Source organism: Daktulosphaira vitifoliae, unplaced genomic scaffold, assembly GCF_025091365.1.
Source record: "Daktulosphaira vitifoliae isolate Bord-2020 unplaced genomic scaffold, ASM2509136v1 Scaffold_4, whole genome shotgun sequence".
Lineage (NCBI taxonomy): Eukaryota > Metazoa > Arthropoda > Insecta > Hemiptera > Phylloxeridae > Daktulosphaira > Daktulosphaira vitifoliae.
The window spans coordinates 5843902-5866825 of NW_026099575.1; the positions used below are offsets into that span (position 1 = coordinate 5843902).

The 22924-nt window shown below is 24.9% G+C and overlaps 5 protein-coding genes across 6 annotated transcripts in view; 4 read left to right on the forward strand and 1 right to left on the reverse strand.

Annotated features, from left to right (window-relative positions):
* LOC126905734 (eukaryotic translation initiation factor 4E-like) overlaps positions 1-2036 on the forward strand; it is a 4148-nt gene extending 2112 nt beyond the window's left edge. Inside the window, exons 3-5 of the mRNA XM_050685732.1 lie at positions 168-345; positions 1042-1187; positions 1757-2036. Of these exons, the coding sequence (XP_050541689.1) occupies positions 168-345; positions 1042-1187; positions 1757-1868 (436 nt within the window). The 3' untranslated portion in view covers positions 1869-2036. The remainder of the gene's footprint in view (positions 1-167; positions 346-1041; positions 1188-1756) is intronic.
* Positions 2023-3600, forward strand: LOC126905735 (eukaryotic translation initiation factor 4E-1B-like). The gene is made up of 5 exons (XM_050685733.1): positions 2023-2155; positions 2249-2436; positions 2995-3157; positions 3227-3360; positions 3425-3600. The coding sequence occupies exons 1-5, from the start codon at positions 2144-2146 to the stop codon at positions 3552-3554; spliced, it is 627 nt and encodes a 208-aa protein (XP_050541690.1). The 5' UTR covers positions 2023-2143; the 3' UTR covers positions 3555-3600.
* Positions 3601-4048: 448 nt separating this feature from the next.
* LOC126903969 (uncharacterized) lies at positions 4049-18903 on the reverse strand. Its single transcript, XM_050682568.1, has 12 exons — positions 18709-18903; positions 18409-18637; positions 17581-17852; positions 16383-16590; positions 14419-14624; positions 8917-9089; positions 8243-8429; positions 8024-8160; positions 7446-7610; positions 6871-7036; positions 5370-5525; positions 4049-4953 (listed from the first exon to the last, which is right to left on the reverse strand). Exons 2-12 carry the CDS (start codon positions 18617-18619, stop codon positions 4186-4188), a joined length of 2649 nt encoding a protein of 882 aa, XP_050538525.1. The 5' UTR covers positions 18620-18637; positions 18709-18903; the 3' UTR covers positions 4049-4185.
* LOC126905737 (trafficking protein particle complex subunit 3) lies at positions 5723-7431 on the forward strand. Its single transcript, XM_050685737.1, has 4 exons — positions 5723-6025; positions 6668-6862; positions 6926-7108; positions 7192-7431. Exons 1-4 carry the CDS (start codon positions 5984-5986, stop codon positions 7309-7311), a joined length of 540 nt encoding a protein of 179 aa, XP_050541694.1. The 5' UTR covers positions 5723-5983; the 3' UTR covers positions 7312-7431.
* LOC126905736 (killer cell lectin-like receptor subfamily B member 1A) lies at positions 10641-14164 on the forward strand. Of its 2 annotated transcripts, none has more exons than XM_050685736.1 (3): positions 10641-11090; positions 12280-12489; positions 12824-14164. In XM_050685736.1, exons 1-3 carry the CDS (start codon positions 11066-11068, stop codon positions 13078-13080), a joined length of 492 nt encoding a protein of 163 aa, XP_050541693.1. In that variant the 5' UTR covers positions 10641-11065; the 3' UTR covers positions 13081-14164. The 2 variants fall into 2 exon arrangements, with proteins under 2 accessions (XP_050541693.1, XP_050541692.1); XM_050685735.1 differs by lacking the exon at positions 10641-11090 and adding an exon at positions 11837-12205 and having other exon boundaries at positions 12824-14160.
* Positions 18904-22924: the final 4021 nt, after the last annotated feature.

Here is a 22924-nt window from a genome sequence, read left to right on the forward strand (position 1 = left end):
TTTTTTTTTTTTTTTTTTTTTTTATTAAAAACATTTGAATTAAATTGAAATTATGAGTGTGTATTTTAAATTAAATGTTAATTAATCTATATACATAAGCCAATAAACCAATTTTCAATTACAATTTGTCTGAATTAAGATTCCAAATTACATATTTTAATTTTTAGCTTGTTTAATCACATTAAACCTCCCAGTCAACTTTCTATGAACTGTGATTACAATTACTTTAAAAATGGAATAAAACCAATGTGGGAAGATCCAAGTAATACTAAAGGAGGTCGTTGGCTATTGCAGTTACCTGCAGCAAAATCTAATCCATATGTAGATGAATACTGGAAAAATATTGTAAATAGTTTTTTTAATTATGTATCTGTGTAGTCAATTGCTTGAAACATTAAGTCAAATATAATACTGAAAAAACTCCCTACGGAGGGATTTAGTTTTAAACAATCAATTATCATCCTTTTTATCAAAATAATTTATATTTTACATTCAAAATTTATAAATTTGTGGTAATTAAACAATAATATATTAATCAATAGATTATTTTCTACAATGCATTTAAACTAAAATATTAGTTAAATATTAATTTTATCAATTTTATAAAAAAATGTGCTTTTATATTACTATCATTAAGTAAATTCACGTAAAAATAATAATTCAAAATTTTTTTTTGATTTCAAATTAATTTATATTTATTATGTCCTTTTTCGATATTGTTAATAATATATGTAATATTCTTTCATAAAATAAAGTAGGTGGTGTGGTTGGATTGTTTTGCACCAATTTTTATCTTAATAAGATAATTTTTCATTTATAAGCCTTATTAATATGTAATATTGTTATAAAACTCAAGTTTATTTTTTATAATAATGGGTAAATAATGGTAAAAAGTTGTGGAATAACTCTGGTTTTAAAATAAATAAAATTCTTTTTCTTTTAAAGAATAAAAAATTTTACTTAAGTTTTATTTCCAAAGATATAATTTACATATTACATAAAATATGAACATTTAATAAATTTAGACTGTTATATTTTCAGATAATGAGTATAATTGGTGAAGTATACAATGAACAAAGTCATGAAATTAATGGAGCAATAGTTAATGTGCGAGGAAAAGGAACCAAAATAGCAGTGTGGACTAATAATGCCTCGAAAGATAATGCTGAGAATATATTAGCTATAGGGTAGGTATTTCAAAAACTTTAATTTATTGATGAGGTCTGGTAATTTAAAATAAATATCTCATTAATTTAGTTGAAAAAAGCTGCTTCACTTTTTAATATTTTTTTAATGAATGTTGTTTTTGGATGGTTAGCAAAAGTATAGAACTTTAAATTTTGAACAAAACTGAATTTATATCAATTGACATTAAGGTTTTTTAATTTTTTTGTGACAATATACAATATACATATTCTTGTATAATAATAATTATTAGTATTTAACAATTATTGTTAAATACTATAATATTACAAAATTTATAATATCATTACAATATAAATAACAAAACTACTATCACAATTAATTTTAAAACTTAATGTAAAATTCTTGAGCGTAACGTTCGTTTGGGTAGAGATCTAATAACTTACTGAAAAGCAGAGACATTGCACCTGCTACTCTTATGGTTGTTATAGTAGCATTTTTATTGTTCTTAAGTGATTTCATTGTACTATCCTACCTATTTAATTTTAAACTCGACTTGTTATTCACATTCTTATAATAAAATTATATAGTTAATAAAAGTTTTGATTTACAGAAAAAAAATTCGAGAAATACTAGGGTCTCAAAATGAAAAATTGGTGTACGAGTCTCATACAGATACAGCAACTAAAGTTGGATCATTCGCCAAGCCTGCTTTTGTGTTATAATTTTTTTAATTTATAAAGAAGAATTATCCCAGTTATGATAAAGACACGTGGGGCAGCTTATCATTACTGATAAAGTTTATTTTTGTTAAAAATACATCAATTTCGTATTGTAACAGTATGTTTATATTTAATATCAATAAAACCTGTTTTCCCACTGTAACATATCAAGTTTAATTTTTTTATTTACATATTTACCCACTTTTATCTATATATTGTGATGGTTATTGGCAGTTATAAACAATATTATTATTAGTAAAAGTGGCCCTTTGTTCATAATGCCCAATAAGGTATTGTACATCAATTAACTATTTATTACTACTCGGATTTTCACCTTAATTATGCTAATTAACTTACAAACTGAGTTACATATTTAATTTTAGACTATGAAAACTCACAATTTTAGTATTAAAAATCGAATGGAAAATTTAAAATACGACAACGAAGACGTCCATTTATTGAGAGACTCGTGGAAGTTGTGGTATTGGAAAATCAATTCTGACGAATCTCTTAATTGGATCGAGAATTTAAATGGTTTATGTGAGTTTGATAATGTTGAAAAGTTTTGGAGGTAATTATCCTACTTACCAAATTTATACCTACGTATTCACAATTTATTGAAGGAAGAGAATAATCTAGTTTACTCAGTTAAGCTAAAATTATATCCTATCAAATAGAAGAAAGATTTTACAGAAATTTAAAATAACTGAATATTAGCATTATATTATTAAAAAAGCTCTTTCTAATAAAAGGGATGAACCTAAAAATTATTTTATAAAAATAAGTTCAAATACATATGTAACTAATAAAAACCCCCAAAAAAATAATGTTCAAAAAACTTATTATTTTAAGAAAATTAAGTGATTAGTGTTACAAGAATCACTCTGCATTTAATAGAATACATATTTATAGATTTTATTCAAGATGCATTTAAATTTTATCAAAAAACTATCTGTTTACCTAGTTCATAATAATGTGCTTATTTTACTATTAAAATACTAGTAGCCCAGTGTAACAGATACCTAGGCACATAGGTAAAATTCATTAATGACTGAGCTAGGTTGGGTGTTTACATTTTTCAATTTTAATATTTAAACTGTTTAAATTTTCCTTATTTTTTTAATTATAGCATCTTTAATAATATAAGAATGCCTAGCAAACTTAAAATTGGATGTGATTACTCAGTTTTTAAAACTAATATTAAACCAATGTGGGAAGACAAAGCTAACAAAAACGGTGGTCGTTGGCTGATAAAAGACAATGGATTGTTAGACCATTATTGGATGGATTTAGTAATACATATAAATCTAAATATTTTTAGAACTAACTTTGAAGTCAAAATACATTTTCATTATTTATAGTTAATGAGCATGGTTGGTGGAATGTATGAACCTTATAATGATCATGTTTGTGGTGTCGTTTATAATAAACGCCATTTGAACAAATTATCAATTTGGATTTCAACGTGTGAAACAAGCGTTGTTAATGATATTGGGTATAAGAATTCATTAAATTTTTCATGTTAAAATAATCAATATATATTAATTTAACAATTTCAGATCAAAAATCATGGAATATCTCAAAATAAAAGAAAAAATTGTATTTGAAAAACATAGTGATAATTCAATAAAAAAAAAAACATATACTTTTTATCATACTTCCAAAATAAATGACTCATTTAAGTTGTAAAAAAAATATTATATTATGACATAAAATTTTAAAATAATTTCTTTTATTTAGAAGTTTTTTTTATTGGTTTGATGATAAAACAGTATTTTCAAAATACTTACTATTATACAATGTTTATAATGTATTAATTGAAATATTCATATTTCATGTAATGAATAACTATTATGCAAAAACTATCAGAAATTAGTATCATTAGCATTTGCATTTATCACGACATACAATTAAAGGTAAGTTAAAAAACTGATCATGTATGTGCACGAATAATACTTTTCATGACAAGTGATATTCATTGAAGAATACTAGGCACTATGGTGTTTATATAGTATTTTTAATCCTGAAAATTATCTAAGAAATATTGTTCCTTCCAGTAAAATAAAAGGAATCAATTTGTGAACTATAATTATGTAATCAAACTTCAGTATTGATTTTTATTGCCCATATTTTAATTTATACCGTAAAATAAAACTTACGATAATAATTAAAAAAACAATGAATACATTTTTTTTTTTTTATTATTATTATTAAATGTTCAAATTAAATCTATAGAAGTTTATATTTTAAATAGATTACATATAAAAGTTTCAGAATGCAGAATTTGTTGGATAAAAAAATATCAATGAAAAAAAGGTCATTATGCTAATTGACCACAGGAACCAATTATTACTTTTTCTGTAGGTAAACCAGCTTTAGTACCACATTTTTCAATTTTTTTCATAACATCTATACCGCTTAATACATGACCAAATACCACATGCTTATTATCTAACCATTCTGTACGAGCTGTACAAATGAAAAACTGTGAACTATTTGTATTTGGACCAGAATTTGCCATAGACAATACTCCTGGTCCTATATGTTTTAATTCAAAATTTTCATCATCAAATTTTTTCCCGTAAATAGAAAGTCCACCAGTACCATTGTTATTTGTAATATCACCACCTTGGCACATAAAATTTGGTATAATACGATGAAATGTAGTATTCTGAAAACCGAATCCTTTTTCATGGGTACATAAACAACGAAAATTTTCTGCTGTTCGTGGTACAATGTCTGCTCTTAACATTATAATAATTCGGCCTGCATCTTTTTTACCTATCTTAATATCTAAATAAACTTGAGGATTTTTCACTTCATCTTTACTCGTGTCATTTTCAGAATTCTTATCTTCTTTATCTTCCAAGGTTTTACCAGCATATTGAACCAACCAATCATCTTCAGACCATACAGGTCTAGTTGAACCTCTATTTATTTTTTGAGGTTTTGCTAAATTAACTCTTATTGTACGACCAAAAATTTCTGACTCATTCATATTATCAATGGCATCAAGTGCATCTTCTGGTTGTTCGAATTCAACAAATGCAAATCCACGATGTTTTTCAGATTCATAATCTAATGGAATCTGAAAGGTTATCGATTAAATTTCAAACTGATTAATATTTAAAATATATATATATATACAGGTGTCCTACCAAGTTCTGACATGTTTAATCAATTTGGTCTAGTAAATATTTTGAGTTACTTTTTTTAAAGTCATTTTTAGCTATGGAATATGGTAAAAGCATATTTTTAATTTTTCAAAATAGCCTTTTTAAGACTTTCCTTTCAAAAAAATTATAAAAATTTTAGGACTCATTAAGTTACAAACATTTTAATACAAAGAGTGAGTATGTGACGTGAGTGGATACAGCTTATACTAGTGTAAGCATAATATTATTAAAAAATAATTATAAAAGTAAAAAATATTTGCTCAAAATGTAGATCAAAAGTTATTTAAGATATCAGCACCTGTAAATATATATGTAAGAAAATATTTACTTGTACATCGACAATATCACCAAAAGGAATAAATGCAGATCTTAATACTTTGTCATCTACTTCTTCAGCTAAACCACCAATATAAACTGTTCGTTTTAAATAAGACTTATAATTGTCAGAATCATTCATTTTGAAATAAAAAATTATGTCGAACGATTAAATAACATTTAAAGCATATAATAATGAACTTTTTATAACAAATTTCAAGCCGGCTCTATTATACGTTGGAATTATTTTTCTAATGAGAAGTATCTACTAAACATAGCCGTAGATCTTATCATAACTATCTGTAGATTACACTATCAATATTTTTTATTCTTAATATCATAATCTGTTAAAATTATTATTTTTTGTTCTCGGTTGAATTTATTTTTGTAGCTGTAATTATTATATACTAAGTAATTTAATGTGTAGGAAAATGTATAGATTTTTTTAAAGTTATTAATTTAAATAAAAATTGTATTTAAAATACGATAATTACTGAAAGTCCTTAAAATTAATAATACATATTGATACTGAAACGAATATTATTTTAATAACTTTTATTATTTTGAAGTTTAATTTTATATATTATTAAATAACTGTTAATTGAAATATCATCTCTATTAGACTAAATGATGTCTCGTCAAAGTACTAGATTAGATGTTAAGAAAGTAGTAAGTTAAAAACATCCATGGTATAAAGAACTTGTTATACAAATTAAATAATCAATACCTTTCTCTGTATATACTAATTTTTTTATTTTTTCTTATTTTAATTTTTTTTAATTATTTAATATAAAAGAAATCCTTATTTATGTGTTAGGTATTTCAATTGTATTGGTTTTAATGAGGCATAATTATTATTTATGTACAAAAAGTATTTTTATTATAGTTATTGTTATGGCCAGATTATTTGTCCTTCATCAATATTAACTATACTAATGCTTAATCAGTACAAATTTACCTATAACCTAACTATGAGTATGTGGTGTTTGGGTGTAAAGAGAACATTACATGTTTGTTTTGATTAATTCAAAATACGTCAAAGTCAGTTAATACTTGCCACTTCTTATTCATTAACATAATTAATTATCACTATTGTAGTTATTATTATTAAAGTATGATCCCTGCCATCGATTCACCTCACTTGGATTACTAGCCAACATCTCTTGAGATCCAGTTAGGTTATAATTATACATAATATCTATATAAGAATAAATACTTCTTATCGTTGTTAATTGAGAGTGTATATTTTATTGGTGACAAAATTGCTAATAGCACTAATGTTCTAATAAAATAAATTTCTATTTCATGAAGAACTCAGAATTATTTACACTTACTTATGGAGCAATTGTTTCTCAACTAATGAAAGATTATGAAAATGTCGAAGATGTTAACAAACAATTAGATAGAATGGGCTACAACATTGGAATACGAATGGTAGAAGATTTTTTAGCTCGTACTAATGCTACTAGATGTAATGATTTAAGAGAAACTGCTGATAAAATTCAAGTCTGTACCTTTAATTTTTTATCTATATTTACAGTACAGTATTTTATATCTAATAAATTACAGTATGCATTTAAAATGTATTTGGGTATAACCCCAGCTTTAACTAATTGGAGTGCTGCTGGTGATGAATTTTCATTAACATTTGATACAAATCCACTTACAGAATTTGTAGAACTACCAGATAATTTTCAGAATCTCAAATATAGTAATGTTCTTTGTGGTGCACTTAGAGGATCTTGTGAAATGGTAAGAATACGATTCGTAAAATATTTATTATTAAAATAAAAATTATGCCTTATATAATTACTTAAAATGTTCATAACTTTTAGGTACAAATGGATATATCATGTTGGTTTGTTCAAGATCAACTAAAAGGAGATTTAGCAACTGAATTACGAGTAAAATTCAATAAAAGACTCGAAGATGCCATACCTGCTGGTGAAGACTAAAAATCTAAAAAATTATATTATCTGTAAATAACTATAATAATAATTATCACTAATAATTTTAAGGTATTAATATACATATATATTTATTATCTTGAAATAAATTATTATTCAGATGTTATATATCGGAGTAAAATTATTGTTGAGCTGGCATTTCATCATCACTTTCTCCCCCACTTTTTGTTTTGACTGAATCATTGTCTGATTCATGAGCATCATTTGTTTCATTATTGCCTGTTGCAAGTAAATATGCTTCCCATTTCTTTAAACGATCTTCAGTCTCCTCAGCAGTTTCAATAACTCTAATAAGAAAATCATATGTATCAACCAAGGTTTATTATACATTTCATTTTCAACAATTAAGGCATTGATATAGGAAAAATACTAAGCCCAAAATATTAAGTTTTCCTTTTTTCTTTGAAAACGATACAAATCATAATAACCTGATTAAAACATTTAATTAAACTTCTGTATAAAATAGAAATATGTGGTAAACAAAAAAAGCATTTGTCATAAGTCTGAAGCTTAGACAAACTGTTCTTTCTTACTGAAAATTTAATTTTTGTGACTTAGTATCTTCTTTATATCACCATCAAAATCAAAATTTTAAATATTATTTTCTAGCATGACATATAATGTGAGAAAATAAAATAAAAAATTAGAAAATTTCCAATTTCTAACTTAATTAGAAACAGTCACCCTTCTTTATGCTTACTTGTATTTAGTTTTTCCATCCCATATCTCAGCTGTTATTTTTCTTTGTCCAAACCAACGATTATTTAATAACTGAACACAAGCATCAGCAGCATCAGGTTCTTTAAAATTGATTTGAGCAACTCCATCGTGATGTCTCTACACAAGTTTTTTTTAAATGTATTACACTACTGATAAAAAATTATCATGAATATTATATTTAAAAAATGATTATACTCACATCATATACAATTACTTTTTTAACAACACCACATTTTGAGCATTCTTCTCTCAAATCTTTTTGATACTCCAATAGAAGTGATATGTCATTATCAAATGTTTCTTTTTCAAACAAATTTTTTACTATGACTATATTTTCATGTTTTCCTCTTTCTCCTATCATTTTATCTGGTCTCCAATCAAATAATCTGTTAAGAAAATTAATAATTTTATTTTTTTTAGAAGTTAATAATAGAGTAACATTGAATGTTTTTACGAGTAATGACTAAATATATAATGAATATTTTACACATTATGATTTTAGTATAACAAAGTTTCTTGTAAAAAATGAAAATTGTTTTAAGAATCATATTTTTCAATCATGCTATGATGAAAACAACTTATATGGTCACTTAAATACCATGTAATAATATACTTTTTTTTTTAAATTTATTTCACTATGTATATCTATCCTGATAATTATGTATAGTAACAGAATTTTCAAATTAACTTTTAAGTTTAGTAAAGGTTTAATCAGATTTCGTCATATTTTCGTCTATATTAATTATTTTTTAGTTCTTAAATTATATGAAAAGGTCAACTGATTTAAACTGGTTAGAAATAATAAAAATTGTAGAGTCGAAAATTTAAATATTCTGTTGCTTTAAAGATTTTCACAAGATTTTAAAAAATTACTTTTCTTGAATTTTTTTTATTTTTTCTTTGTCTTTGCGTTTCTTCTTCTTTGGCTTTAATGAAGGATCATATTTTTCACCGCGCATGGTAAATTTTGCGATTTCAACATGAATTTCTTTATCACGTAGTTTGTAACCATCAAGCAATTTTAACGCTAAATCGACAGATTCTCTCTAAAAATAAATAAATACTATACTATAAGTGCAAGGGGCTATATATCAAAAATCGTGATATTTGAAATTTTTATATATCTCTTCAATATAGTTTATATTTAGATATGCAAGTTACTTGTAAAAAAAGTTGACTTGAGCTTAATATAAATTTTAAAAACAAAGTAACTGTTTTGGACAACTTTGAAACCGTTTATCTCAAAACGACGAGATACGGCCCTCTTTCATTCACATTGGAAAATCGTAAAATTGAAGCAAGTTGACTTTTTTTTTTTTTTAAGTGACGTAAAAACTAGAAGGACTGAATCTTTTAAAGCCTTTTAAAATCTTAGTTTTCTCTTTTTATTGCTATTTTATTTTTATATTTATAAATATTATTTTTTTATGAAATAAACTAAAACATTTTTGAATGATCGATATGTCTTAATGCGGATGGTAAAAGTTTAGTAGACGGAATAAATGGGAGGCGGCTGTTTTTGACTTTTGTAAGGTAAACATAAAAATTATAATGGTATTAATACAACCAAGAAACTATTTTGCATCTTTTAGGTACATAATTATGATTAAAATTTAGGCAAATCATTGTTTTTCATAACTAGTCAAGTGAAGATAAAAAAATAATGCTATAGTAAGAATTTTTTGGAAGCTTATGAGGAGTAACTTGCATATGACACTGGCCGCAAGTATATTTAATTTTTAAACGACATTGAATTGAAAAATATATGAGGTCGATATACAAGAATTTGTCATAGATTCTGTCATACTTAATCTATAAATGTCAATGATGTCATCACCAATAAGTACAAGAAATTATTGAAATCAACTTACAAAAATAAACTATTTCTTAATAACACATATTTGATTATATAAACACATATAAATAGAAATAATCTATATTAATAATTTGATCACACATTCATCAAAGGAAAATAAAGAACTCTAAGATGTGTTCACTGAAATAAAAAATTATTTCAACCTTGACATTCTTAGGTAAAGAAGCGTAGAAATAATAACTTCATTGACAGGTAATACTCTAGAAATATTGAATTTATTGAGCAGTTACCATACTTTTTTATAAGCATTTACCTTATCACATAGAAAGTTGTATCATAAATCATTTTTGCTTATTGATTTATTACTGACTATTATTTCTAAGACCACAAAACGTTTTGTAGCCATAAAACGTCACACATTTATAAACAAAACCATAAATATGTTTTTATTTACAATATAATTTATTAATCAGTGCATGCTAGATAGATGACCTTAAAAAATGAATTGATGTATATTTGTTACACCCAGAATTTATTTTATTATGCTATAAAAAAAGTTGTAAAACTTTAAAAAGTTTGGTGTAATTACTAGGCTTATCGGGTCACTAGAAAATATGGTAAAAAAAAATTCTAATATACAAAATTTAATACTAAAATTATTTCGTTCTTTATATCTCTTAGACAACTTTTAAAAATGGAGGTACTATTAATAATTACTATCGGGCATAAATTTTTTCAAAGGAGGATATATAATTCCCTTGAGTGGGTAATTATACTCAAGTGTAATATTTCTAGAATGCTTTGTTGACTATCACCACCTATCCACGCCAATTTTAACTGGGAAAATTTATCACATGTGTGATATTAAATTAAATAAAAGTTTACTTAATATTCACGGCTAACTATACGACTACAACAGTTGTAGTTACTATGGTATTAGTTGATATATTAATCTATTGAAAATTTTCAATTTTATGATTGTACATATTAGTAATAATAACAATACGAAATATAACGAACGTATTAAGGAAAACACATATAGCAACCTTTTCCATAGTAGTAAACATATCTTTATTAAATATATTTTAAAAGGACACCTTGATAAAATCTATATCCTAAGTAATTTATTTTGTTTGATGCCCTTGGTACGATCCTCAGATTTTGACAAGATTACATCAATCAATCGATATATTAACTAACAAAAGCATGCTAAAATTAAACAAATGTAGTAGTAAGTAATATTGTAGCATTAAATATGAAATGTTGAAGTTAATTATTAGGTAATGTAGGTCTTATAGACGCCATAGCTGTTTATAACGCAAATTTAAAAAATACTATTTAGTTTACAAAAATTTTACATTCAAGTGTTACATAAATGAATAATACTTTTCTCAGACAAACTTTATTTAAAAGAAATACATAATGTAAAAAAAAAAAAAAAAAAAAGGTAAAAAAAACTATTCACTTATAAAAATGTCGAACGTTTCATTATTTTATATATTTTGAAAAAATATTTAAGGGTCCTATTGCCTTCCCAGTCCAATTAAAGTCATATTTATAAATATAATTAGTTATAACTAATTATAAAAAATAATCCGAATGTTAATTAATAAGTGTGGTGTTATATATTTTATCATAAAAACGTAAAATAAAAGTTAATGGAATTTTCCAAAAAAAAACGTAGAAGGGCGTATTTTAATTTAACTATACAATAACAGAGTAACAACAGTGTATTCTAGGAGTGTTTTGTATATTTATGCATTTAATTTATTTTAAATTATCTTGAACTTTTAATTTTAAATTAAACTACGTGTTTTACGAGTACGAACGAATGCCTCACTAAAATGTTTGTATAAATTTATTTTTCAATCTTTTTTTTAATAGAATTTAAAATTAAATTTAAACTCAGAAAAAACTGTGCGTTTTATTTAATAACTTAAATAATAATTATTTAATTGTCTGAAATTATTTCAAATAATTAAATGTTAACGTTTATACCTAAATCTAACAAAAATCTTAACATATTTATCAACAATAAATGTTAGTTTTTTCAATTTTGATAGAATTAAAAGAAACAGATTTAGCAAGAGTACTGACAAAGTGTGATACATCTCATACTTGATTTGAATAGGCTGAATGAATGAAGGTTATATGTATACATGATATATAGAAATTTTTACTCCTTACTGGAGATTATTTCGCATATAGTTTTGTCTGATTAGTAATACTGTGGAACTGTTAGAGCTTTCATGTTAAATATTTATTGGAGTCAAAAATACGTTTTTAGCATGAATGACAAAATATTAACTTTGTTGATATTTAAGTATATCTTAATCATTCTTTATGGTATATATTTTTATTATAAAATTAATAATTGAAATAATATTTATTAAAATAAATAAAAATAAATATACTTTCAGAGCCAATTACAGAAGCTAAGTTGATTTATAAATGTCCAAAACATTTTTCAAGATTTGGAAAGAGCTGTTACTATCTGAGTAACAAAACATTAACATGGCAAGAATCATTTTTCGAATGTAAATATCTAGCTAAAGGAAGTAAACTTGCTGTACTTGCTAAAAACTGGAATGATTTAAGTGCACAGCAATTTTTAAAGAACAACGAGAAAGGTACAATTATAATTTGTAAAAACAATGAACAAGCTAAAAATAAAATGTATATATTATATATTGTGGCATAGTAAAAAAAAATTTAAAACTCTTATTCCCTTACTTCAATTACAAGTATAAAGAAAAAGTATAAGAAGCTCATTTATAGTAAAATAGTCCAATTTTATGAGTAAAACATAATTTTCTTCAAAAATGTGCTAAAAATTGTACATATTGCATTTTTAATATATTACTTCCAATATTAAAAAAAATAATAATCCTTTATTATTATAAAGTTTAATAAACATTTTTAATTTTAATATTAAAACATCATTATCATATTTTTATTTTTTAGAAACTAATGAAAGATGGATAGGTGGAATATATGATTGGTGGAGAAACGAATGGAAATGGGCAAATTCTGGTCACAAAATTTCAAACTATCAACTAAACAACATAGTTAATTCTATGAATCCGCCACAAAATTATTGGCAATGTTTAACTATTAATCCAAAAAATAATTTTAAGTGGAATATACAAAGTTGTTTAAAAGAAAATTACTATATTTGCCAAACAAAATTTCAGCCTATGTGTACAAGTGATAAAAATTGAAAATAATACTTATTACTTTTGAATAGTCTATATTAACAAATCCATTAATAGTAAGATAAAGTTAAGTAATTATAAATGCATTAAAAAAAGCTCAATTTTTTATTACAAACTTTAATTTAATATGATAGCAATGCATATAAGACATAAAACATAGAACTTGTTAATCTAAAATAAATCTGTTAAATATTCTAAAAGAAAAAATTAATTCACAATTACCCCATTTGTTTAAATTTATATCACTTCTCTCTAAACAGTATAATATAATTTAATTCAATATATTATAACAACATATATTATATATTATTATATACTAGGTGAAGGAACAAATCTAACTAACGAGTCTTAATCCCCGTGTTATAACTTTTAATCCAATAATTGTTTCTCTGTAATTTTTAAAAAATAATTTTTACATTTGAAAACTATATTAAAAGCTTATTTTTTATTATATTAAAAAAAAATTATTTTTTTATTTGTATTTTTTCAAAATAGCCATTTTTATAATTGGAGTTACTATCCTCCTTTATGACAATGGACTAAGCATCTGTCCTGGAGTATTAATGGTTGAGAAACTTCTTTCTTTGGAGGAGGCCGCTATGGCACTTAATGATCAAAAAAAGGGGGAAAAATGTTTGAAAATGCCATTTTTCATGGTAATGTAATTTTGAAATAATTTTTTAATTTCTAAGATTGAGGAAGTTTTTTCAAAGTTTTGGCCCTGATAGGTTCAACTAAATTAAAACTAAATACTTTTGACATACAGATGATTAAAACAGTCCTGTGAGAGTAGAGAATTTTCCTGGCCAGGTATAAAAACAAACACATACAAAATTAATAACTTCTTAGCTTATATCAAAACTAAAATACGATTTTAACTTAGCCTAAGAATGTATACTATTAAAAATTTTTTTAGCATAATGTTAATTTTATCAAAAATTGTAAAAGTTTTCAGTTAAATCTCTTCTATAAAATTCTATAAATATACTTTAAATTAATTAATTTATAATAAAGGTATACTATAAAGTATTAAGTTATTTTTATACTACCCATTATATAGTAAGTTAAATGTTAACTGTTAACAATATATCTAAAAAACCTTAAGGAAATATAATTACATGAAATCTTACTCTTTTATTTTTATTTTTATTTTATAAGTTTTTAATAAAACTAAAATTTTTGAGTGCAAAAAGAGTTTATCTACACAAAATTATAAAAACACCATGTATAAATATTAATAAAAGTATTAGAATAAATAAATTCTATTTAAATTGTAATAAAGTTTTCTAACTTTTATTATAATTATATTATTATTATTATTATTTAATAAGTTATATGATTTACCTTGATATAAGTACATAGAGCATCACCTTTAAGAATGTCAGTACCACGTTCAGTATATAGTTTAACTTTCATTCTTCCAGTATCAATATCTTTCATAATTAAACCACACTTTTGCATTAAATCAATAAATTCTTGTTCAGTAATATCAAGAGGCAAATTTGAAACATATACTTTTGTATTATGTTCTTCATCAATGTCAAACCAATCTATAAAAGATAAAATAAAAATATTACTTAATAGATTTTTGTTTTGATGTGAAACCTGAGAAGTTATTAATTTTAAAATAAGGTTTATTTTTTTTTATGCCTGTCACTACTTTTTCTCACCTTTGAACGATACGCCCAAAGATCACAAATCATATCTAGTTGAAGACATTACTCTTAAAAATTAGAAAAAATTCTAGTGAACAAGGGAATATTTTTCAAAATGAGAAAAATCACCAAAAAAATTACAATTCTTAAAATAGATAAATTTTTTACATTTTTTAAACTTTTTTATCTTATAACTGTTATAACTTTTTGAAAAATAAATGAATCAAAAAATTTTTTTTTATATTGAAACCTTAGGTATTTTCCTTTCATTTTATATAAATTTTATAAAAATCTGACCCTTTACCTGCCTTTTTTTTTTTGTTCACGATCGACATGATGTTGGCCACCCTGGAGGGACTACCGTGAGGTATTGCTTCAGGGCGACCCCTTTACCTGCCTGCAGGGACTTAAAATATCAACTTTTACACAAAAATTTAACTTAAGTTTTGAAAATGTTCCAAAAATACTCTGAACTTTAAACATATAAAAAATAAAGCTTATGTTATGTACTATAAGTTCAAAAAAAAAATTTGTTTAACGACTTATCTTCTATGAATAAATGGTTGCCATATCTATAAACACATGCCATTATTGTGTTAAAATTTTCGATTATAAATTTTCAACTCTAAAATGGCATAACTGTTTGAAAAATATTTGGATCAATACAATTTTTTTTTAATAAATACTTTATGTTTACTTCTTTTAACCGATATACTTTTTTCTTAATCGGACAATTTCCCCCTATACACAGGGGACATTTAAAACTCAAAACATACGTATAAAAAGTAGATTTTTTCAATTTTTAAAAATGTTCAGGACAATACTCCAAGCTTTAAATATATGTCAAACTAAAGCTTATGTTAAATACTATATGTTAAAAAAAGAAATTTGTCCTGGCGATTTTTTCTATGTGCAAATGGATACTGTAGTTAAAAACACATGCTATTTTTTTTTATTTTAAATTACCTTAAAGAGTTTGTCATAGTAATGAGTACACCAAATTTTATAAAATTTACATGAACCTAACTTACATTAAATATAAATTTAAACTTTTTTTGTTTCCTCAAAATTAAGAAAAAAAGCTGCTTTGAATTTATGAAGTAGTTTAAAATTTCAGTTTTAGCTACAAATTAATGTAATCTATGGTGCCTGCGTCGGATATATTGCAGTCTGTAAAGCACAAGATATGAAGTTTAAACCCTACCCATTTAATTTTTCAATATTTTTTTCTTAATTCTTTTTGAGGTAGAAATGATATTCAAATTTCGTTTGATATTTATCTTATTTAGATTGTATAACTTAAATGAATATCAAGGATATCATCACAATAGTCAGGCTCTGGGATAAGGAATTTCTTATTCATATTAAAATATTTTACTATATCACAACTAGTGTCTAGTTAAAGATATTACTCTCCTTGCTTTTGAAATAATTCACCAATTTCTTAAAAGATTAAACATTCCCTACAGATTTGCATTGAAGTATTTCTTATGATGGTGATTTTAATCACTGTCAGATATTATCATTTATACTTGTGCCAAGTAGGCCACAACCCCATTGTGCTAATGTTTTTTTATTTTAAATAAATTAAGTCAAAAATAAAGACTATTAATAAAAAATGAAATATTTTATCTTATATCTATTCAAATTTACTTGGTTCAGATGATTGAGGTAATTTTCTTTTTTCAGTTTCAACTTTTTCTGTTTCAAATTTTTCATCATTAGTGTTTAATTTTGAAATTTCTTGATTTTCTAAACTTGAAGATTTTGACTTGTTGACAAGTGACTCATTTTTAAGATCAGTGTTGGTTACACCAAAACCATAACTAAGTTGATAATGGACTAAAAAGTCTTCATCTATCTATAAAGAATAAATAAACTTATCAATATATTTGTCAAATTAATTTGTTTTATATGTTATGAAAAAATATATTTTAAAAATAAATTAAATATTAATTTTTTTTTTTTTATTCCTACCCGTTTTTGGGTGTTTGATACCAGATATTCTAAGGTCAACTGATATTACTAGGGAAGGGATAAGTGCAGTGGTTTCCTGTTTCCTTCTACACTTAGGACCTGGTGCTTTTTGCCATCGTAAAACGCACGTATGATAACTCGTCCGTATACTATAGCAACAGGTGTAGCTTATCACTAGGGTATTTTCAACATCTAATATGTCCAAACAACGTCCAAATACTTAATAAAACTTTATAAAATAATTTTATCTTAACATTTACAGAATCATTTTTTAATTTTTGTTTACCAAATTTTTTTTTTGTGAAATTTCATATTTTTCATATATTTTTTGTTTTGATAACTCATTCTAGTTAATACGTTTTAATGTATTTCATAATGTAACTCAATAGCATATCCTAAATTTTTTTCAAGGGAGGGGAGAAGAGTTTTACTTAAATTTTTTTTCTTGCAAAAAATTTCCTCTGCATCGCTGATTACCATAATATTCATAAGCAAAAAAATACATATCAAAACATTTTATGGAAGAATAAAAGATTCAACACATTGGGGAGGGAATTATAACTTCTAACCCACCCTGAATACAAAGATACTGGATGAAATTTAAAAAAAAGCACAAAATATTAACTGATAAAAGTTATTAAAAATGATAAAATTTTGTGGGGCATCTTGTAATAGACAAGATTATATACTGACAATAAGTATGTCTTCCATGAGAAATCCTCTATTAGATACAACATATTTTAATAATTTAATGTATTAAATATTAAAGGTCTATTGTTTTTGGTCTATTAATTTACATACCTATGTTGCATGCTTCTTAATATTAAAACAAAAATATAGATGTGCTCCAAAAATAATTTCAATGTAATATCACCTTAGGAAACCAAGCATTTTTTTCTTTATCCCATAAATAAATGGTGCCATCAGCTGGGTCAGTATAAGTTTGTGTATAACCATCATGTCCATATTCTCCTTTAGTCATATCTTGGCGTTTGACAGTTTTCTTTTTTTTTTCTTTTTCAGTATCATCATCTTCATCAAATTCTTCATCAAAATTATCGTCGGCTCTTTCTTCAACTAGACTAATATTTTCTTTATTCTTTACCTCCCAGTTATTATTTTTTAAATTCCATATATATGTTTTACCTAAAATTATACAAAAAAAAAAAATATATTTAATTATATAATTTATATTTAAGAATTATTATTGGATGTTGAATGTAATGATTTTTATTGTTATTAAAAATTAAATATGAGATGAATTTAAGTATTATGAATGCGATTAAATTGAATTTTTGAGCAATCGTTTATCTCATCAGAACAAAATATATGATTAAATAACAGTTTCAATGTAACCTACAATTTGTATATTAAATGTAAAAAAATACTATACATCAATTGTACTTTTTAAAAGGGTAAATTATTATTCATATTAAAAACATGTTAAAACACTCAATTTTTGAGAAAAAATTGTATTTAAAAAAAACCATTAAAGATAAAAATTTACATATTAGTTTACTCTTAAATAATAACATACAATTACTACCTAAGATTTTATACTTTTAAATATTATTACCTATAGTGTAAATTATTTAAAAATTTTCAATTTTAATATCATACCCCTTGTTAACAAAAAACTACCAATACTTTAAAATTTTATTTGTTTACAAGAAGTAATTATGAATCATCTAAAATAAATTACCAGATTCTTTTTCAGTATAAGTATATGTTTTAAGAATATCATCATATTCATAATTTTCAAATCCTTTTTCTATCCATGACTTTTTTTCTTTATCCCAGATATATTCTTTTTTAGAATTAGGATCTGTGTAAATACATACATCATCAACGTATTTGTAATTACTACTATCACAATTTAGATCAGGCAAACTTGAAGCTGATGAAGGATCCATTTAAAATGTTTTACTATTCTAAACAAAATAAATTCAATAAAGAAAAATATTATCATGAAAATAATATTTTCATACATTATATATCGCACCTTAAATTTAAATTAGAAACATGTGATACACCAAACACTTCAATCTAACACATAATAAAAGAATATTCAGTGTAGATAAAATTATTAGATTACACATATAATACACATATTAAAAATTATAGCTAGTTAAAACCAAAAACAGAATCATAATTAATTAGTAAAAATACATTAATAAGTAGATTTGAAAAATTTTGCATTAATTCTGTTTACCTTTTTTCGGCTCATTGATAGTTATGCTTAATCCCAAATAGATAAGATTATACCTTAAGATAGTGATACGCTATTGTCATAATTAGTGATTACAAAATCGATGCAACTTCGATATTAAACAATATCGATATTTTGTGTAAGAATATCGATTACTATATATCGAGCTCAATTTATATCCATTAACCGATATCTTGACCAAAAAAATCGATATATTTATAAATAAGAAGTTTAAATAAATTTTTAAAAATTATTTTGATTTTGTTAAACTAAGTTTATTTTCTCTCATCTTATCTACGATTGACGCTACACTTATACTCCCTCATATATGTTCGTTCCTTATCTTATCTTCTCTAGTCACTCCACTCATCCATCTAAGCAATCTGATCTCTGCTACACTCATTCTCTGCTCTATTTTTATAATTTTATTTTGGTTTCATAAATCATGACATAATCACCAATTCATCAATTTGCTAAAAATATTAATTATTTATACCTAGATAATTATAATTATTTGCATCAAAAGCCTATAATTATCAAAAGCCTTTAACTTATTTATTGAAATAATAAATCATTACATCGAACTTATCAATATATTGTTGCTATCCTTAGCCACTAGTTATACGAATATACATATTAATTTTTATAGCTTAGAATTACAACAAAATCGAGTGATTTACCAAGTTATAATTTTATATAAAAATAAATATGTGTGTAAATACAAACATTTTTAATTCATAATTTTGATTTAAATTTTTTGATTAAAATATATAAATATATAAATATTCTTTATTTATTTATTTATTACTAAATTTACGCCCCAAAGGGCAAGAGTACAGATTAATATAACATAACCAAGACATTAAGCAAAGTAAGAAGTTAAAACAGAAAAAATAATTATTGGGTATACAATTAGTATTAAATACGAAAAAAAAATTAGTATAGATTCTTTACCTATTAAAATATTTAAATCCATCTCTTTAAAGTAGCTATAAAATTAAAAAAAAAACAGTGGGGCCGTGGCATAGTTGGGTCCAGTATAGATGATATCTGACAGTGATTAAAATCACTATCATAAAAAATGCTTCGATGCAAATCTGTAGAGAGTGTTTAAATTACAAAAAAAAATTTGTTAAAATAGCATATTTTTGAATATGGTAGCCATTTGCGCATAGAAGATAAGAAAATAAGCTTTAATTTGATATATGTTTAAAGGACGCAGTATTTCCGGAACATTTTCAAAAGTTCAGTTGAAAAAGATCTATGTTTTTTACAATATTTTAAGTTTTGAACGCCCCCTATATAAGGGGAAATTGTCCAATTTTAATAAAAAGTATGTCAAATGAAAGATGTACTTATAATGTATTTAAAAAAAAAAAATTTGTGCTGATATCTCTATTTTTCAAAAAGTTATAGCATTATTAAGTTGAAAATTTAAAATCGAAAATTTTAACACAAAAATAGTGTTTTTTTAACTACGGCAGCTGTTTAAATGTAGAAAAAAAAGTGTCGGGACAAATTTTTTTTTTTTCATTTTATAGTACATAAAAAAAGCTTTAATTTGATATATGTTTGAAGGACGCAGTATTTCCGAAACATTTTCAAAAATTAAGTTGAAAAAGTTATTTTTTGTAAAAAAGTTACTATTTTAAATCCCCCTCCATGAGCAGGTTAAGTGTTAGATTTTCAAAAAAATGATGTCAAACAAAAGGGAAATATTTAAGGTTTTAGTAGAAAAAAAATTTATGTTGATTTGTTGATTTTTCAAAAAGTTATGGAAGTTTTAAGNTAAGGTTTTAGTATAAAAAAAAATTATGTTGATTTGTTGATTTTTCAAAAAGTTATGGAAGTTTTAAGAAAAAAAAGTGAAAAAATTTCGAAAATTAGCGATTTTTAAATTTGTAATTTTTTTGGATATTTCTCCTATTTGCGGGGAACGAGGGAATTTTTTTCAATTTTTAAGGGTAATGTCTTCAACTAGATACAATTTGTGATCTTTTGACGTATTTTTGAAAGAAATCGGTCCAGTGACAGCTAAGAAAAAGTGGCAACAGTCATAAAAAAAAAAAATAACACATCATAGTAAAATTAATACCTTCTCCGCTTCGCATCGAAGCTAAAAATTAACTTTATTACATATTTCATTGCATTCCATTAGCAACTGAAAGAACATTAAAAGGTATAGTATTAAGTATTTCTGGACAGTCAATTTTATTATTCAAATTAACCATGTATCCAGCAAACGTCAAAGATTTTCCGTCGCTCAGTTAGACTGGTAATTCCAAAATCTGAAGCAACTAAACTCAACTCAACATCGTTACCACTGTATCCTCCCACTTTCACTGCTAACATAAGTAGAAATCGTTTTTGAATTTTTTCAAGTATATTACTGAAGTAGCTTGTTATGGTGAACAAATAATTGAACCATATTCGACTATGGAATGCAATAGAGCGCAATATAAAACTTTTAAACAAATAGGATTTGAAAACTCCCAACAATTTCGCTTAAGAAAGTCTAACATCCGCAGAGCTTTATTATATATAAATGTAATAGTTCGGTGAAAGATAAATTTGAAGAAAGAATTACACTTACATCTTTAATATGCGAAACATTTATTAGATTAATGTTTGGCCGCCGATCATTTGTAGCGCCACTTGTATACAACCGGTTAACGCGATCGAAATTGTTGGCGTCGTCGTGTACGGCGAGTATGTGTTTGGTACCTATACTGGGACGATCCTATGACGGACGGTGGGTGCTTCAACTTGAGAGCCCACAACTCAGAGATCTGTGATCGTCAATTCAATACCAAAGGTGGATTTGGATGCCCATCCACGAGTTTATGGTGTCGAAAAACGTGTCTGGTCCTGGTCTATGAAGAAGTGAAGTAACCATGTTGCATATAAACCATTTAACTATAGTTGTGTACTAATGGTAGATTAATTTATGTATTGTGGTATTTAATAATAATAAAATTTACATTTGTGTTGTCAAAGAATATTCTTTCCTTTAGTTAAGTAAAAGCAATTCGTGTCCACTTAGGCGAAAATACTGAGTGACCAATAAGTGTATTTGAGTCGGTGGCATATCAATTAATACTATTTATATTATATACATAAAGTTCAAATGAACGTTTACGACAAAAATGATCTGAAAACATTTACACATTCAATCATAAACCATTGACAACGTAATAGTTATAAAATCTGCATAGGTCATCTTGGAGATTAAGACTGTCGGCAACTGTACGGGTACTAGAATAAATTTTTACATAATCGCCAAAAAACAAACAGTTAGCATGATGGAAAATGTCAGCAAGATCATTTATGAAAATTAAGAAGAGTAATGGAGATAAATGCTATCCCTGGGGAACCCCAGAAGTAACATGGATAATGGAAGAGATAATATTATTTATCTTTACTTGCTGCGGCTTGTCTGTAAAGTAAGAAGCCAACCATTTAAGTAATGGATCTTTTGCTTCAATATATTTTAATTTATCAATTAATACCACATAATTTACTGTATCGAACGAATTTTTCATGTCCGTATAAGTTGCATCAACCCGACCACCATTCCCAACAGTAGAAACAATATTAGAATAAAATACAAGTAGGTTGGTAATGGTTGATTTAGAGCTACAAAAGCCATATTGGCAGTTATTTAGCACATCTTTCAAACTTAATAATAATTCCGGTTCTAATAGTTTCTCAAATATTTTCGTTAGCGCACTTATGGTTAGTTTAGAAATTGGTCGATAATTACACACGTAAGATTTGTTACCTGGTTTAAAAATAGGGGTGATATAACTTGATTTCAAACGTACTGGAAAAATACCACACGACAAGGATAAAGGAAATAAAAAATGGATGGGACAGGTAAGCGGATAACAGCAGGAACTAAAAACAATACCAAGGACAAGGTCAGGACCGTACGTAGTATCTGTATTTAGTTGAAGTTCATAGAAAACTTTTAAAAAATGCATTACCTAAAAATGTATGTTTATTTAGC

What these genes read in the sequence shown, in the direction of transcription:
- LOC126905735 (XM_050685733.1), top strand. An exon ending in AATGTTGAAAAGTTTTGGAG is followed by an intron (nt 2,437 to 2,994) that starts GTAATTATCCTA and finishes TTTTAATTATAG; the next exon opens with CATCTTTAATAATATAAGAA. An exon ending in AGCGTTGTTAATGATATTGG is followed by an intron (nt 3,361 to 3,424) that starts GTATAAGAATTC and finishes TAACAATTTCAG; the next exon opens with ATCAAAAATCATGGAATATC.
- LOC126905736 (XM_050685735.1), top strand. Translation starts at nt 12,109, where the DNA reads ATGTTAAATATTTATTGGAGTCAAAAATACGTTTTTAGCATGAATGAC. An exon ending in TATCTTAATCATTCTTTATG is followed by an intron (nt 12,206 to 12,279) that starts GTATATATTTTT and finishes ATATACTTTCAG; the next exon opens with AGCCAATTACAGAAGCTAAG. An exon ending in TTTAAAGAACAACGAGAAAG is followed by an intron (nt 12,490 to 12,823) that starts GTACAATTATAA and finishes TTTATTTTTTAG; the next exon opens with AAACTAATGAAAGATGGATA.
- LOC126905737 (XM_050685737.1), top strand. Translation starts at nt 5,984, where the DNA reads ATGATGTCTCGTCAAAGTACTAGATTAGATGTTAAGAAAGTA. An exon ending in AAACTGCTGATAAAATTCAA is followed by an intron (nt 6,863 to 6,925) that starts GTCTGTACCTTT and finishes AATAAATTACAG; the next exon opens with TATGCATTTAAAATGTATTT. An exon ending in TTAGAGGATCTTGTGAAATG is followed by an intron (nt 7,109 to 7,191) that starts GTAAGAATACGA and finishes CATAACTTTTAG; the next exon opens with GTACAAATGGATATATCATG.
- LOC126903969 (XM_050682568.1), bottom strand. Translation starts at nt 18,619, where the DNA reads ATGGATCCTTCATCAGCTTCAAGTTTGCCTGATCTAAATTGTGATAGT. An exon ending in GAAATGCCAGCTCAACAATA is followed by an intron (nt 7,037 to 7,445) that starts ATTTTACTCCGA and finishes ATTATCTGGTAG; the next exon opens with TTCTACAAATTCTGTAAGTG. An exon ending in ATATAGATAAAAAATTAAAG is followed by an intron (nt 5,526 to 6,870) that starts GTACAGACTTGA and finishes AATGTTATTTAA; the next exon opens with TCGTTCGACATAATTTTTTA.